This window comes from Schistocerca cancellata, chromosome 1 (assembly GCF_023864275.1).
Source record: "Schistocerca cancellata isolate TAMUIC-IGC-003103 chromosome 1, iqSchCanc2.1, whole genome shotgun sequence".
NCBI classification, from domain to species: domain Eukaryota; kingdom Metazoa; phylum Arthropoda; class Insecta; order Orthoptera; family Acrididae; genus Schistocerca; species Schistocerca cancellata.
In genome coordinates this window covers 552222455-552240680 of record NC_064626.1, presented here as the reverse complement: position 1 = coordinate 552240680, position 18226 = coordinate 552222455, and the positions used below count along the sequence as shown (strand labels likewise).

Below are 18226 nucleotides of genomic sequence, written 5' to 3'. Positions count from 1 at the left end.
GAAGAAATTCAACCAACGTTTTAACCTGGGCTGCAGCATTCACAGTGGTCCCGTGTTCACCGAAGCCCACCAATAACACATAATGCATATCCCAGAACACCATCAGAAGCACTTTCCCAACAGACTGGCATTTGGAACTTTTTATACAAGGCAGAACCAGCATGTTTCCACTCGACAGAGGCCTGCTTAGTTTTTGGCGTGTGGTGGTATGCCCACGACTTATCACCAGAGATCAATCCTTTCAGAAAGCCATGCCCTTCTGCGGTGTAATGCGTTAAGTGGTCCAAGTTCCCCACCGTTCGCTGGCCCTTGTAGTTGTCTGTCAGATTCCTAGGCACCTAGCGAGCACTAACTTTACGAAATTTCAACGTGGCATAAACAGTATCATGCACTGCCCCATAGGAAATGTTGAACTGCTGCGATAAGGATTGCAGTTGCAGAAGCCGGTCATTCGAAATTGCTCTGCCTCAATGGCTCCGACTTTTTGCGGAGTTGCAGTACCATGAGAAAAAAATATATATATTCTGAGCTACTTTCCGATTCTCCCATTTAACAATGACTGAAATTCGTTGACTTGTAGCCGGCCGCGGTGGTCTAGCGGTTCTGGCGCTGCAGTCCGGAACCGCGGGACTGCTACGGTCGCAGGTTCGAATCCTGCCTCGGGCATGGGTGTGTGTGATGTCCTTAGGTTAGTTAGGTTTAAGTTGTTCTAAGTTCTAGGGGGCTTATGACCTAAGATGTTGAGTCCCATAGTGCTCAGAGCCATTTGAACCATTTTTTCGTTGACTTGAGTTTCGATCCATCCTGGTATGCACAGGAAGTGTTCTCACTCTTTTGAACTTCTGTCTTTCCGCACACTCGGTGTCTCACCCACTGTGTCACCTTACCTCAAAATGAGTACGACTAGCTTTGGGAAGCTGACGGCATCAGGGTGCGGTCTTTTGTGCTGGGTGCTAGCTTCTTGCCATTAATGCTCTCTGATTTCAGCTATTAAACACTTAGCTATGGTGGTGCTGCTGGTAATGGTGGCTTGTGTGCAGCCAGGAGAAATGGACAGGCGTGGAGGTGTTGCTGCTACAGACCATGGCGCAGGCGCTCAGGGTCCCCCTGGAGTTCGTCGACGTCAGTGGCAGGTACAGTACACAACAACAACAACAATAATAATAATAATACTTTAATAATAATCATCAGTTTGGTTTGATACAGCCTCCCAAGAATTCCTCCCCTTTCAGTCCTTCATCTCAGATTAGCACTTGCACCCAAAAAGGCTCCGCTGTTCTGGCCCGAAATGAGCCAGTCGGGATCGACAGACCACTGCGTCATCCCCAACCAGTGACATCGTAGCAGTATGGAAGGGAGTGGGGTCAGCACACCTTTCTCCTCAGTGCCTCTTCTCTTTGTCAATTTTTCCCACAGGTCCCCCTTCTCTCCGATTCTACGGAGAACCTCCTCAGTTTCTTATCACTTGTGCTAATTTTTCTTACTTGTTATTATCCATATTCAATGAAGCTAAAACATCATTAAATCCAACTATTAATTATAGGAATGAAATCGAACGAAGTTACGGTAAATGCCCTATTCTTTTGTAGATTATTTTGTTGTACTTTCAACACATCTAACAGAACTAATTAATCGAACAAGTCTTTTGGAAAGAGTAGCCAATAAATTGGTTTAGTACTTGAGGTAAAAAAAAACAACAAAAAAATACAAACAAATTCAAGAAACATAGGTAGGTAAAATAGGATGAGTTTCTAAATTTAAATACCTTGGAGAAACCTTCTGCAGAATGAACCAGAAATATTTCCAGCGAAAGTAATATTTTAACTAAAAATGTCTACAACAAGAAGTATATACCGTACCTAGAACTACAAAACTGTAACACTATATCAAGTAGTAATTCCAGACTATTTAATGCATGTGATGCTTAACAATGAACTTTAAGCTGGAAAGCATAGAGGTACTTAAAAACTGAATTAAAAGAAAAATATGGGTTCAATATAAAATAAAAATGACTGGAAATTGAAATATACAGAAAATATTAAAAACAATGTCCAAGCGAAGGTTAATCTTCTTTGAACGCATGTAACTAATGTATCAGAACAGGCCGTCGGAAATGAAGCCAACAAAAGCATGGATTACAGAAGTGAGAAAAGAGCTTGAAAGAAAAATATCAAAAACTAAGAAATACAGAGAAATCTTTTTCGATCATGAAATACTCGTACTTTCAAGGCAGAAAAAATAAGAAATGTGGAATAAGAGGGACAGAAGAAAGGAATAATTGACTTGCTTTTCAGGATGTGAATTAGATGCTTGGGTTGGGAGGGGGGGGGGGAGATAAAGACGAGAGAAGATGGAGTACTGGAAAAGTAAATGAGAGGAATTGTAGTTGTTACGTAATCAAAGTAAGTCAATACGAAAATTAACACATAGAATGTAGATTATATCATATGGAAATACGTCTGTGTTTTTCAGTTATGCACAAGACCAATGAAGACGTTATTGAATACGTCTCTTTTAGCAACTACTGCACTAGTAGTAGAAATTATTGTAATTCCATATGAAAAAGCGACGTTGGTACTGTTATCTGTTTAATTAGCATAGTTATGAAAGAAGAATATACATAATTTAGTAACGACTTCTTGCAATTCATTAGGTTGAAAACAGATTTCGGGCATCTTAGTCGGTTCAGGAAATATCTAAGGTGAACAGCTTAGCTGATACTGACGTCACTAGATTCACACTTTTTCACACGGTCAGCTTCACTCACACGATCATTATTGCCCTTCGACAGATTTAGGTCGGCAGTTCGTTGGCTATCCTACTGCACTGGAACAGCGAAAACAGAGAAGCAGCTGCTAAGATATTCTTTATGATAAATACATAGTTCATACATTTTTTGAACTAACAATAAGTGGGAAACTTGTGTGATTATTACTACCCTACGCATTGCTATGGAAACTATTTGACGATAACATCCATTTAACACATCATTCTTATTCTACTTTTACAGTTGTGAAATTGACTTTTTAGTCCTGAAAATTACCTGTATAATTTCAGGTAATATACACATTATCCTGTCACATCGTTTTGAATTGTATGGGTTTGAAGCGCCTAAATTTCTAACCTGTAATAACTGTTGACCCATTAAAGATAATTTTAGTCTCTCTTCACTCAGCCAGAGGAAGGTTACGTAGCGTTCATGGAAATAAGTTGTACGCATATGACAGCGTAGTCTTATCATATTATTCCGTGCGAAAGAAAATAAGGACACACAAAGTTATATGTTTCCCATTTAATATTCTTTCTGAGGCCATAGCTTTTTAACACAGACATATGTCCCTTAACATTAGTCACCATAAGTGCCCATTTACCCCATCCTTAAAGAGTACATCAAAGCACGCGCTAAAGCGAATGGGAAAAGTTGCGTGCGGTCGAACGGGCCACGAAGCGCACACCAGTACAACACACACAGAGAAGAATCTACCATGGAGTCGACAGCTAAAAAACAAAATCATCAATTCTTGTGTTCTCTGTGGCCACTACATTATGCCTTGGCAGTGAACAACACGAAAAGAACATGGCCATTATGGGTGGAAAAAATTGTTGAGCAGACGGTGGGAGAAGTGAAGCTTGACATTTCTTCCAAAATAACTTCTTTCAGAGAATGAATACTCATTTCAAAATCAATTGAGAATGAACGCTAATAATTATCGATTCGTACTAGTCCTTGCGCAACAGAAATAACGAAGACAATTACTTTCTCCGATAAATTATCTGCTGCCTCAGGTTCCATCACTGGTGAATCGAACCCTGTCAAAAAAAAAAAATTACTTTCGGTTCACAAAAAAGTACTCTCTGTCTTTTTGACGTCTTAAGTTATATGTCTTTCTCGGCAGTATTGTGAACGCGGAGTTTTTATTTTATTTTTAAGCCGGCCTGAGTGGCCGAGCGGTTCTAGGCGCTACAGTCTAGAACAGCGCGACCGCTACGGTCGCAGGTTCGAATCCTGCCTCAGGCATGGATGTGTGTGATGTCCTTAGGTTAGTTAGGTTTAAGTAGTTCTACGTTCAAGGGGACTGATGACCTCAGAAGTTAAGTCCCTTAGTGCTCAGAGCCATTTGAATCATTTTTTTTATTTTTTATTTCCTTCAGTGTTCTTTGTGGCTTGCTCACTTCTATCGTACAGCACACTTCGTTTACTGCTGTATCATGTTTGTTCCTGTTGTGATGATCTTTACTTCTGATGTCAAAAACATCTTCAAGTTGATACTATCAACCGAAACACTGACGTTTCCTTTGCACCAATTTGCACATTCTACCTTCTTTATTCTGGAAATAGCTTTATCAGCGCGCCACAGAAGATTTGGGGAGCACAGGTTCCGATGTCTTCTCCTCTTGAGGGCACACGTACTATTAAAGACTTCGGCTCCTATTGGCAGCATTCGTGTAACATCGCATAATTTTTTAAGCACGGATATACACTACTTGATCAAAAGTATCGGCACTTCCGCGTGTAAAGCGTAATTGACCACTAGATATCAGTAGAGGCGGACTCACCAGTATAAAATGGAGTTGTGGTGAAGGGGGGGGGGGAGAAGGGGAGGGGGTATTGTGTTGTCAGTAGACCAGCAGTAATAGCAGAATGCGTAGGTCAGGACAGATAAGTTACTTCGAACGTGAGCTAGTCGTTAGATGCCGCTTGAGCAACAAAATACATCAGATTCATTTCGATCATTCTGAACCTGCCTAAATCAACTGTGGTTGCCGTGGTTGTGATTGTAAACGCGAGGGAAGAACCGCAGCCAAAAAAAGACCGGACAGACCTCATGTAATGGTGGAAAGGAGCTTCCGATTATGGTTGAGGGTGGTTGCAAATAATCACGTGAAAGCAGCGGAAGGAATCTCTCGTTGAGATCCAAAGTGCTGCAAGCAGCCCAACTAGCAAAATGTCAGTCAGTGCTTAGTAGCGAATTAAAAAAGAATGAGGCGCATCGGCTGAGCAGCTCTTCGTAAGCCACACATTTGTGTATGAAGTGCTAATAGTTGCTTGAGTTAGTGTAAAGACCGACGCCAGTGGGCAGTGTATGAAGAGAAACGAATGATTTACAGTGATGAATCACGCTATACTCTGCGGCACTCCGATGTGGCTGTTTGGGTTTGGCGAAGGTCTGGAGAACTCAACCTGCCGTCATGGGTAGTGCCAACAGTGAAATACGGATGGGAGAGTTTCTCGGGATCGGGACGTACACTGAAGAGCCAAACAAACTGGTACACCTGCCTAATATCGTGTAGGGACCCCCGCGAGTACGCAGAAATGCCGCAACACAATGTGGCATGGGCTCTAATAATGTCTAAAGTAGTGCTGGAGGGAACTTACACCATGAATCCTACAGGGCTTTCCATAACTCCTAAGAGTACGAGGTGATGGGATCTCTTCTGAACAGCAAGTTGCAAGGCATCCCAGATATGCTCAATAATGTTCATTCCTGGGGAGTTTGGTGGGCAACGGAAGAGTATAAACTCATAAGAGTGTTCCTGGAGCCACTCTGCTCCAATTCTGGACGTTTGGGGTGTCGCATTGTCCTGCTGGAATTGCCCACGACTGTCGGAATGCACAGTGGACATGAATGGATGCAGGTGATCAAACAGGAAGCTTACGTACGTGTCACCTGTAAGAGTCGTATCTAGACGTATCAGGGGTCCCATATCACTCCAACTGCACCCAACCCATATAATTACAGAGCCTCCAACAGCTTTAACAGTCCATTACCGACATGAAGAGTCCATGGGTTCAGGAGGTTGTGTCGATACCGACATATGTCCATCCGCTGGATAAAATTTGAAACGAGACTTGTCTGACCAAACAACATGTTTCCTGTCATCAACAGTGCACTGTTAGTGTTGAACGGCCCAAGCGAGGCGAAAATTTTTGTGTCGTGCAGTCGTCCAGGGTACATGAGTGGGCCTTCGGCTCCGAAAGCCCATATCGATGACGTTTCGTTGAATGGTTCGCACGCTGACACTTGTTGATGGCCCAGCATTCAAATCTGGAGCTTTTTGCGGAAGGGTTGCACTTCTGTCACGTTGAGCTCTTCATTTCAGTCGTCGTTGGTCCCATTCTTGGAGGATCTTTTTCCGGACGCAGCGATGTCGGAGATTTGATGTTTTCCCGATTTCTTGATATTCACGGTACGCTCGTGAAATGGTCGCATGGAAAATTCCCCACTTCATCGCTACCTGGGAGATGCTGTGTCCCATAGCTCATGCGCCGTGTGTAACACCACGTTCAAACTCACTTGAATCTTGATAACCTGTCATTGTAGCAGCAGTAACCGATCTAACAATGGCGCCAGACACATTTTGTCTTATATGGGCGTTGCCGACGGCAGCGCCGTATTCTACCTGTTTATACACTCCTGGAAATGGAAAAAAGAACACATTGACACCGGTGTGTCAGACCCACCATACTTGCTCCGGACACTGCGAGAGGGCTGTACAAGCAATGATCACACGCACGGCACAGCGGACACACCAGGAACCGCGGTGTTGGCCGTCGAATGGCGCTAGCTGCGCAGCATTTGTGCACCGCCGCCGTCAGTGTCAGCCAGTTTGCCGTGGCATACGGAGCTCCATCGCAGTCTTTAACACTGGTAGCATGCCGCGACAGCGTGGACGTGAACCGTATGTGCAGTTGACGGACTTTGAGCGAGGGCGTATAGTGGGCATGCGGGAGGCCGGGTGGACGTACCGCCGAATTGCTCAACACGTGGGGCGTGAGGTCTCCACAGTACATCGATGTTGTCGCCAGTGGTCGGCGGAAGGTGCACGTGCCCGTCGACCTGGGACCGGACCGCAGCGACGCACGGATGCACGCCAAGACCGTAGGATCCTACGCAGTGCCGTAGGGGACCGCACCGCCACTTCCCAGCAAATTAGGGACACTGTTGCTCCTGGGGTATCGGCGAGGACCATTCGCAACCGTCTCCATGAAGCTGGGCTACGGTCCCGCACGCCGTTAGGCCGTCTTCCGCTCACGCCCCAACATCGTGCAGCCCGCCTCCAGTGGTGTTGCGACAGGCGTGAATGGAGGGACGAATGGAGACGTGTCGTCTTCAGCGATGAGAGTCGCTTCTGCCTTGGTGCCAATGATGGTCGTATGCGTGTTTGGCACCGTGCAGGTGAGCGCCACAATCAGGACTGCATACGACCGAGGCACACAGGGCCAACACCCGGCATCATGGTGTGGGGAGCGATCTCCTACACTGGCCGTACACCACTGGTGATCGTCGAGGGGACACTGAATAGTGCACGGTACATCCAAACCGTCATCGAACCCATCGTTCTACCATTCCTAGACCGGCAACGGAACTTGCTGTTCCAACAGGACAATGGACGTCCGCATGTATCCCGTGCCACCCAACGTGCTCTAGAAGGTGTAAGTCAACTACCCCGGGCAGCAAGATCTCCGGATCTGTCCCCCATTGAGCATGTTTGGGACTGGATGAAGCGTCGTCTCACGCGGTCTGCACGTCCAGCACGAACGCTGGTCCAACTGAGGCGCCAGGTGGAAATGGCATGGCAAGCCGTTCCACAGGACTACATCCAGCATCTCTACGATCGTCTCCATGGGAGAATAGCAGCCTGCATTGCTGCGAAAGGTGGATATACACTGTACTAGTGCCGACATTGTGCATGCTCTGTTGCCTGTGTCTATGTGCCTGTGGTTCTGTCAGTGTGATCATGTGATGTATCTGACCCCAGGAATGTGTCAATAAAGTTTCCCCTTCCTGGGACAATGAATTCACGGTGTTCTTATTTCAATTTCTAGGAGTGTATATTTCTGTATTTGAATACGCATGCGTATACCAATGTCTTCGCCGTTTCTATGTAGTGTCCTTGCTGCGCTAAATGCGGAAGGTGTGTAGACTTTGTACTGCGTGCAATGGAGGAACTGTTCGGAGACGATCACTGTATGTACGAGCATGACAGCACACGCTGTGATATAGCAGCATCTGCGAGACAAAGATTGTTGATCGATAACGTTTCTGAAATCGTGTAAAGTCCCGATATGAAGACGTGGAACACCTTTGTGAGAAATTAGAACGTCGAAGTCGCTCGAGATGCCAGCGTCCAACGTCACGACCTTCGCTGCTTTCGGCCCATGAGAAAAATTTGGCTTCCTTTTCTCCACAGACTTTCAGGCGGATCATTGAAAGTGTCACCAGCAGAGTTGTGATAAAAGTGAAGAGTAGACACTTTCCATATTAATGTCCGCTAATAGGTATCCGGATACTTCTGATCAGATAGTGTAGACTTGTCTCCGGTTCCTTGTAACATGTAGCAGAAGCGTGCGGGTACCGAGTTTAAGCAGTCTGTGCAATTTCGTGGACTCTTATTGTGCACTAAAAGGAACGTGTGAAAGGGCACTAAGGAAAAAAAAATGTGACAGAAGAAATTGTTGTACGCTCTGTGGCTGTCTTTGGGATCGGACAGAGAAAGATGTGCTGCTCCCCCAGGAGCGGTTCGTCTGGGGACGCGGTGGTGTCGGCGGTGTCTGCTGGCGATGCGCACGTGGGCGCCGCCGGGGTGTACCAGACGCCGGAGCGCCTGAGGGCCGCCGCCTTCACCGCGCCACACTCCGTAGACTGCGCCGTCTTCCTGTCGCTCGCCACAGCCGCTCTGCCCAGGTAACGTTCTCCATCAGCCCACCCCCCTGCCTCTCCTGACCCTGCATCTCCCTTCTCTTAAGGTTCGTTTGAGTAGTTACCAGACAGCGCCTGACAACAGGCCGTACTGCGCATGCGCAGCTACGATGACGTAGGCAGCCCGTACTTGGTGCTTGCTCTGCTCATACGCTTTTCGTGGCATTTCTGGTGGAATTTCGTGCGTGGTGCGGCATCACGTGAACATGTGCAGCCCTGCGGCGTGTTGTTGAGAGGACATACAGAGTTGCACTTAGAGCAGTTGTTTTATCATATCCCACCCAGATACAGGATGCAAATAAGGAAGCAGTTCTTGGCAAAATGTCATTTCAATATTAGACTCCACAGCTCGAAGTACCATAAAATTTTGCTAAGGGGTGACTTTGACAGATTTTTTTTTAAATTCGTATTCTGCAATATTGTTATGTAGCATTTCCAACAGGTTTACAGCTACACAGTACTGCAAAAAGCTATCAGGATGGAAAACAAATTTCTTGAAAAAAAAAAAAAAAAGAGAGTTTCTTGTGTAGCTTACACCGGGATAAAGGACAATAAATTTCATGACTATTTAAAAAAAATTAACATGGTTGTCTGTGAGGCAAATAAACTGTACAACTGACAGTTTATGTTCTACTCTAGGAGTAAATATGAAGCCATGTGGGGAGTTAAAACGATAAAACACGGTATGCTGCCAGTCTAGAATTTAGCATAGAATGGCATTCTATAAATTTAAGATGTAAACACAAATTAAGAAATAACTTCAGGCCTAGAGGAAGTACTATACAAGTGCCTTGTGATCAAAAAACTCTTTCACAGAAGGCTGATTTGTAAAATTCTGCTACAGCTGTCATTATATTTCAAACAAAATATTTAGTTCAAAACTACTGACCAAATTTTCCTACTTAGTCAGCTTCAAGTTAATGTTTACGTATGTTCGTACGTACATAGCACTAAGAGATCTTACAGTGTCAAAAATCAGAGACTACTCCAGCAGCATCGGAATTTCATAAACCATACTAAAATGCTTCATTCCGCTCTAATTGCACATTTCTATGTCCAGATGCACTCTGAAGTACCTGATATTCAGTTTTTCATTTGATTGCTAATAACGTGGAAATAATATAAAATCATAAAATTGAAACTACTAACTTATTTTGGTATTTCATGGTTATGAGAATGTATATTAATTCACTTGATGGCTCCCGGCCACAGAAATCTGTTTTGATTTCATTTGACGTGGGAGCAGTAAACGAAGAGACCAGCGATGTTACGGGACACAGCGCCACCGGCACAGGGGTGATGGCTAACGTGGCTTCGCGCTCTCAGCGCTCTCCAGCGACAGTTGCAAAACTTTATCTCACTCGCAAATAATACTGATTATTCAGAAAACTCGACGTGAGTAAAATTCCTACATTAACTCTATTAAAACGTGCAATTCCTCTCTTATCCATATGTTAGTCATGTTGTTATGTTTGTGGTATACATAAATAAAAACTTCAATATACTTGGGCATGTAATAAGACAAAAAGGACGAATACCTGTCCACTCAGGAAGGACATCAGCTTATAAACTTTCACCAATCCAAACGAACTCACTCCTGTCAGACAACGCACGTACATTTACGTAACATCAAGTATTACCGAAATCGTTTCTATTAATTTCGCGAGAAAGTCTCAGAACATTTCACAAAACACGAAGTTGAAAAAAAAAAGAAAAAAAAAACAGCAGGACTCGAATTCTCTACCAGCCAAAAACTCAGCTCTGTGTTACAGAGCTTTAGCTTCAGGAATGGCCACTTTGTGTTTCATGTTCTAGTCTGCTATAGGCTTTAATCGCAAATACTTTATTACTTTATATTTAATTATAACAAATCATGAGAAGAACGACACGCTTTTTATGAATCTTCAGTGTGCCATTGCCTTAAAATGGCTTACTCTAATAACGTGCGACTTACACTGAAGAGCCAAAGAAACTGGTACACCTGCCTAATATCGTGTAGAGCCCCCGCGAGCACGCAAAAGTGCCACAACACGACGTGGCATGCACTCGACTTATGTCTGAAGTGGTGCTGGAGGGAACTGACAACATGAATCGTGCAGGGCTGTCCATAAATCCGTGAGTAAGGGCAGGGGCGGGGGAAGGGGGTGGAGATCTCTTCTGAATAGCACGTTGCAACGCATCCAAGATATGCTCAATATGCGTAAGTGTTAAAACTCAGAAGAGTGTTCCTGCAGCCACTCTGTAGCAATTCTGGACGTGTGAGGTGTCGCATTGTCCTGCTGGAATTGCCCAAGCTCAAATGGTTCAAATGGCTGTAAGTACTATGGGACTTTATATCTGAGGTCATCAGTCCCATAGACTTGGAATTACTTAAACCTAACTAACCTAAGGACATCAAAAATGGTTCAAATGGCTCTGAACACTATGCGACTTAACTTCTGAAGTCATCAGTCGCCTAGAACTTAGAACTAATTAAACCTAACTAACCCAAGGACATCACACACATCCATGCTCGAGGCAGGATTCGAACGTGCGACCGTAGCGGTCACGCGGTTCCAGACTGAAGCTCCTAGAACCGTACGGCCACACCGGTCGGCAATCCTCAGAACATCACACACATCTATGCCCGAGGCAGGATTCCAACCTGCGACCGTAGCAGCAGCGCGGTTCCGGTCTGAAGCGCCTAGAACCGCTCGGCCACAGCGGACGGCAATTGCCCAAGTCCGTCGGAATGCAAAACAGACATGAATGGATGCAGGTGACGAGACAGGATGCTTACTTCCGTGTCACCTGTCAGAGTCGTATCTAGACGTATCAGAGGTCCCGCATTGCTCCAACTGCACACACCCCACACCATTACAGAGCCTCCATCAGCTTGAATAGTCTCTTGCTGATATGCAGGGTCCATGAATTCATGATATTGTCTCCATACCCGTACACGTCCATCCGCTCGATACAATTTGAAACGAGACTCGCCGGCGAGGCAACAAGTTTCCAGTCATCATCAGTCAAATGTCGGTGTTGACGGGCCCAGGCGAGGTATGAAGCTTTGTGTCATGCACTCATCAAGGATACACGAGTGGGCCTTCAGCTAAGAAAGCCCATATCGATGACGTTCCTTTGAATGGTTCGCACGCTGACACTTGTTGATGGACCAGCATTGAAATCTGTAGCAATTTGCGGAAGGATTGTAATTCTGGCATATTGAACGATTCTCTTCAGTCGTCGTTGGTCCCGTTATATCGCTACTTCGGACATGCTGTGTCCCATCGCTCGTGCTCCTACTGCAACACCACGTTCAGACTGACTTAAATCTTGATAACCTGCCATTGTAGCAGCAGTACCGATCTGACAATTGCCCCAGTTACTTGTGTTACATAGGCGTTGCCGACCGCAGCGCTGTATGCTGCCTTTACGTGTCTCTGTATTTCAACATGCATGCCTATATCAACTTTCTGGCGCTTCAGTGTAATTTAGTGAGAAAGTCTCAGAACCTTTCGGAAAACGCGGTGAAAAAATAAAAATAGACACAGCAGGTCTCGAATTCTCTACCAACCAAAACTCACCTCTGTGTTACAGACCAGTAGCTTCAGGGAAGGGAACTTTGTATTTTATGTAATCTACTACACGCCTTAATGGTCACAACGTTGTTTAATTATAACAAATCATGACAATAACGACACGCTTTTCATGAATCTTCAATGTCACATTGCCTTAGAATGCCTTACTGTAATAACATGCGACTTATATGGCGATAATAACTAAATACGAAAGTCTTTAACCACCAATATGATGTTTGTTACAACAAAACGTATGTATCGCTAAATATTCGCTATCGAGACATTCAATGTGCTGCTGCTAAGAAACAGCATACATTCATGGGGTGTAAGGTATAACGTAATACCTACCATTGATTGAGTTCTAACAATACGACAACTACGATATGGCGTCTTGCTTTCTGCGAGTCTCAAGCTTTCTGCTTGTGAAGTAGGGACCGTTCTTGCTTCTTATTGGCTCTACTTTATGTGGCACGTTGCCGAAGTATCACCCAACTTACACTCCTGAAAATGGAAAAAAGAACATATTGACACCGGTGTGTCAGACCCACAATACTTGCTCCGGACACTGCGAGAGGGCTGTACAAGCAATGATCACACGCACGGCACAGCGGACACACCAGGAACCGCGGTGTTGGCCGTCGAATGGCGCTAGCTGCGCAGCATTTGGCACCGCCGCCGTCAGTGTCAGCCAGTTTGCCGTGGCATACGGAGCTCCATCGCAGTCTTTAACACTGGTAGCATGCCGCGATAGCGTGGACGTGAACCGTATGTGCAGTTGATGGACTTTGAGCGAGGGCGTATAGTGGGCATGCGGGAGGCCGGGTGGACGTACCGCCGAATTGCTCAACACGTGGGGCGTGAGGTCTCCACAGTACATCGATGTTGTCGCCAGTGGTCGGCGGAAGGTGCACGTGCCCGTCGACCTGGGACCGGACCGCAGCGACGCACGGATGCACGCCAAGACCGTAGGATCCTACGCAGTGCCGTAGGGGACCGCACCGCCACTTCCCAGCAAATTAGGGACACTGTTGCTCCTGGGGTATCGGCGAGGACCATTCGCAACCGTCTCCATGAAGCTGGGCTACGGTCTCGCACACCGTTAGGCCGTCTTCCGCTCACGCCCCAACATCGTGCAGCCCGCCTCCAGTGGTGTCGCGACAGGCGTGAATGGAGGGACGAATGGAGACGTGTCTTCTTCAGCGATGAGAGTCGCTTCTGCCTTGGTGCCAATGATGGTCGTATGCGTGTTTGGCGCCGTGCAGGTGAGCGCCACAATCAGGACTGCATACGACCGAGGCACACAGGGCCAACACCCGGCATCATGGTGTGGGGAGCGATCTCCTACACTGGCCGTACACCACTGGTGATCGTCGAGGGGACACTGAATAGTGCACGGTACATCCAAACCGTCATCGAACCCATCGTTCTACCATTCCTAGACCGGCAAGGGAACTTGCTGTTCCAACAGGACAATGCACGTCCGCATGTATCCCGTGCCACCCAACGTGCTCTAGAAGGTGTAAGTCAACTACCCTGGCCAGCAAGATCTCCGGATCTGTCCCCCATTGAGCATGTTTGGGACTGGATGAAGCGTCGTCTCACGCGGTCTGCACGTCCAGCACGAACGCTGGTCCAACTGAGGCGCCAGGTGGAAATGGCATGGCAAGCCGTTCCACAGGACTACATCCAGCATCTCTACGATCGTCTCCATGGGAGAATAGCAGCCTGCATTGCTGCGAAAGGTGGATATACACTGTACTAGTGCCGACATTGTGCATGCTCTGTTGCCTGTGTCTATGTGTCTGTGGTTCTGTCAGTGTGATCATGTGATGTATCTGACCCCAGGAATGTGTCAATAAAGTTTCCCCTTCCTGGGACAATGAATTCACGGTGTTCTTTTTTCAATTTCCAGGAGTGTATTTTGTGTTTGACGTGACGAAATGGCTCCTCAACGAGAAATAGCAGGAAGTGACGTCACAAAACTCGTAGAGCCCCACATCAACGTCAGCCAGCTCATCCCATATGCCGATGGCTTTAAGCCGTCCGCACACACAATGAGATTAGAATAAGGGAGGATAATCTCATGCCACAAAAGTGAAGCCAGCGCCACCATATTGTCGTGTTCATAGCATTTGGTGTCCAGTGTGCTTTCATACTGCATTGCAGTATTACTTTATACTGTATCGAAATACATACTCAGGAATGCCATTTGGACGTATGAAAGTTAAGAGGGCAATGGTCACACATTATTTTAACCGAGAAAATCGCTTCCTGGGCTCAGCGAGATTGGGCCCCAGGCTTTGAGAAATGGCTGTGCCCGGCGGGACGAGTTTAGCTAACGTTGACGTGGCGTCTACGAGTTTTGTGACGTCACTTCCTGTTGGAGAGCCATTTGGCCAGGTGAATCACAAAATAAGTTCTACGATATTTCGGCAACGTACCACGTACAGTAGAAGCAATAGCAAGCAACAACGCCCCATACGCCACAAACAGAAAGTAAGACGCCATACTGAATTTGTCGCGTTCAGTAAAGTCCATATTCGGTGGGATTTACGCTGTATTTTACACCCTATGAATATATGCTGTTTCTAAGCACCAGTTCATTAAATATCTCGAGAACGAATCGTTGTTGCGAGGATTTGTTATAACAAATTGAAGGGAAAAGTCATATTGGTGATATTTAGTTATTTTTGCTTTAAAAATCGCATGTTATGGGAATAAGTCGTATTAAGGCAACGACCCGTTGGAGATCCATGAAAACATGTAATTCTTGTTAGTATTTGTTATAATTAAATGTCAATAACATTTCGGCATTAAAAACTTCAGAAAACTGTGTCATAAAATACGAGGCCGACAGCAGATGAGTTTCAGCATAGCGTAGTTGTTGAGGCGCCACGATCTAGAACCGAGGATGGTTCGGAACAGAGCTTGCGTCCAGCTGTATCTATTTTTTTTACTTTTTTCGCGTTGTTCAAAAATGTTATGGAAGTTTTCTATGAAATTAATACAAAAAATTTCCGTAATATTTGATGTGATATTTGAAGTGCGCTCTTTGTCAGAAATAAATTTGTTCGATTTTGTGAACTTTTATAAGCTGATGTCCTCCCTGAGCAGACAAGTACCTCTCATTGTAGTCTTATTACACGTTCACAGGTACTGAAGTTTCTGTCTATGTACACCAGGTACGGAACAACATGACTAGCATATAGTCAGTAAAGGAAATGCGCACTTTTTTTTAGAGTTGAAGTGTGTATTCTATGCGTGTACATTATCCTGAACAAACTATATTGTCTGTGAGCCAAATAAAACCGACGTCGCTGGAGAGAACTGAGAGCACAGAATCACGTTAATCAGATTATCCCGTGTGCCGACGCCCGAGCATTGTAACCAACAATCTTGCGCTGAAGTTGATGAAACGATTCGTGAAAACCGTCGCTTCACAATAACGGGGCTTTCGCTTCCTTTTCCACAAGTTTTACGGACTTTGTTCCCAAAATGCTTACAGAGCACCATAGAGAACAGAGAATGGGGGCAACGTTGAGATTTCTGGAGGCCTACCACAAACATGATGATTCATTGTTGGATCGAATCGTAACCAGTGACGAGACTTGGGTGAAACACGTCATTTGCAAGACAAAAATTACAGTCCATGGAGTGGGGTCACACAAGGTCCCCCCAAAAACCAAGAAAATGTTTGCAAATCTTGTCAGCAAGGAAGTTGATGGCAATACTGTTTTGAAATAGGCAACGTGTGCTTCTTATTGATTTTCTCGAACGTGGAGCAACCATAAATTCTGCCCGGTACTGTCAAACTTTGCACAGTCTTAGAAGAGCAATTCAAAACAAACACCGAGGAATGTTGACGTCCAAAATTTTGTTTCTGCACGACAACGCCCGACCTCACACGGCAAACCGCACTCTCCTTAAATCATTCAATTGGGAAATTTTCCGTTATCCGCCCTAAGCCCCGATCTTGCACCAGTCGACTTCTATTGTTTCCCAAGATGAAGAACTGGCTTGCAACGCAGCGCTTTGGCGACGACGCAGAACCCCAGACGGGCGTGACTCACTGGCTGAAGTCTCAGGCGGCAGAATTTTACGACGAAGGTCTTTCAAAGCTTGCCCACCGCTATGATAAGTGCCTCAATGAGTTTGGTGACTATGTGGAAAAGTACTATGTCAGTCGCTCTTTCAGATGTATATAATAAAATGTATTTCTTGTACTTAGTTTTTTTTTAAATGCCAAAACGTTCCCTACTTCCTGAAAAGCCCCCGTAATATTTACGTTAAATCACTTCTAATACAGATTGCTCATGCAGTATCTCGTGTGACACCTGTAGCCAGCAGAATATATCGTTCTTGTTGGCACTGAAAACAAATCATTAGAGATACGAAAGGCTAAACATTTATAAGAATATGCCACTTCACATTCTTAAAATGTAACGGTTTCTTCCTGCATAAAGCCTGTATAACCTGAATCTTAGCTTATTTATTATCTAATATTTATATGCTATGTTTTTCTTATTGTAGCTCCAACAGTCCACTGTCACCTGTGTAAGCCTTAAGATGCCAAAAACCGGTTCTTAAGTAATGAAAAATTGTTACAAAACACCATTAACAGCTATCGTTTAGTTTTGAAATTCTAACATCAGCCGTTTTCGCAGACTAATTTGTGGGAATTCAAGTCGGCCTATTACGTAAATAATTATTCTTTTGAATATCCAAATAGTCATAGCGATCGACCGCCATTGATAATACTCATACAGTAGTTCTTCATGTTCTGACACCACTTGATAAAAATCCATCAACTGAATATCAGTTAGACTAACCCAAGACCATTCTCTCAACCTACCACAAAAAACTACAAAGTACACAATTATTTGTGTTTGCTGAAAAATGAAAATAACATTTTCGTCTCACCCAGAAATTATCTCTCAAACAGAATAATAAAATTTTTAAAAAAATCTACTAATGTATGCCCTTGCACAGTCATAGATATATTTAACATCTGAAAACGTGTGTCGTCCCATACGTGGATAGATATCCATACAAGTAGGGAAGAGTTAAACTTCTAATAACTCTCATATTGCCTAGAATTGAAGAAAAGTTGTACACACTGGAAATTTGTGGTAAGTTCTATGGGACCAAACTGCTGAGGTCATCGGTACCTAGGCTTACACACTACTTATCTAACTTACACTAAGGACACACACCGATGCTCCAGGGAGGACTTGAACCTCCGACAGGGGGAGAATTGTACAGATAGGCCTTCTGTTGGGAATATGTTATTAGAGGAGAGGAAGTTATAAAGTTTTAACAATCAGTCGGAAGAATAAAATGAAAAAATTATCTTCAATGATTGTTTTCAGTGTTGTTCGAATGGTTCGAACGGCTCTGAGCACTATGCGACTTAACTTCTGAGGTCATCAGTGGCCTAGAACTTAGAACTAATTAAACCTAACTAACCTATGGACATCACACACATCCATGCCCGAGGCAGGATTCGAACCTCCACCGGGAGCAGCCGCACAGAGACAATTACAATACTTAACTTTGATAGCAAGCAAAGGGCAACATAAAAAATAATCAGTCTTCTTCAGGATAGACAACCACAAGTCTGTGCTACATAAAGATTCCGAACGAAGGGGCTATCGTTGACGCTGCTATTGAAGTGGCCTCCCACCAGTCAGTGCACGGGGCTTTTGTCGTCTTCACGTAGGGGCCAGTACTGTAGCATTGTCGCCATGGAGGGAGATCGGTCAGCGTGCGACTGGCTGTTTTTTTGTCATGCCTTGTCTTCCCTGTCGTTCCCGACGGGCGCGCTGGCACTGACCCTACGCCATAACAGTTTGCAGGTATACGTCTGCAGTCGTGCTAGGCAGCACCCTGCAGTCGTGCTAGGCAGCACCCTAGCACCTCCCTAGTGGACTCAAAACAAAATGGAGCAGCCCATTTATAAGGCAA

The 18226-nt window shown here is 45.1% G+C and overlaps 1 protein-coding gene across 1 annotated transcript in view; it reads left to right on the top strand.

Annotated features, from left to right (window-relative positions):
- The first annotated feature begins 8499 nt into the window (after positions 1-8499).
- LOC126190374 (ionotropic receptor 21a) overlaps positions 8500-18226 on the top strand; it is a 139564-nt gene continuing 129837 nt past the window's right edge. The window contains exon 1 of the mRNA XM_049931020.1: positions 8500-8687. Within this exon, the coding sequence (XP_049786977.1) occupies positions 8500-8687 (188 nt within the window). The remainder of the gene's footprint in view (positions 8688-18226) is intronic.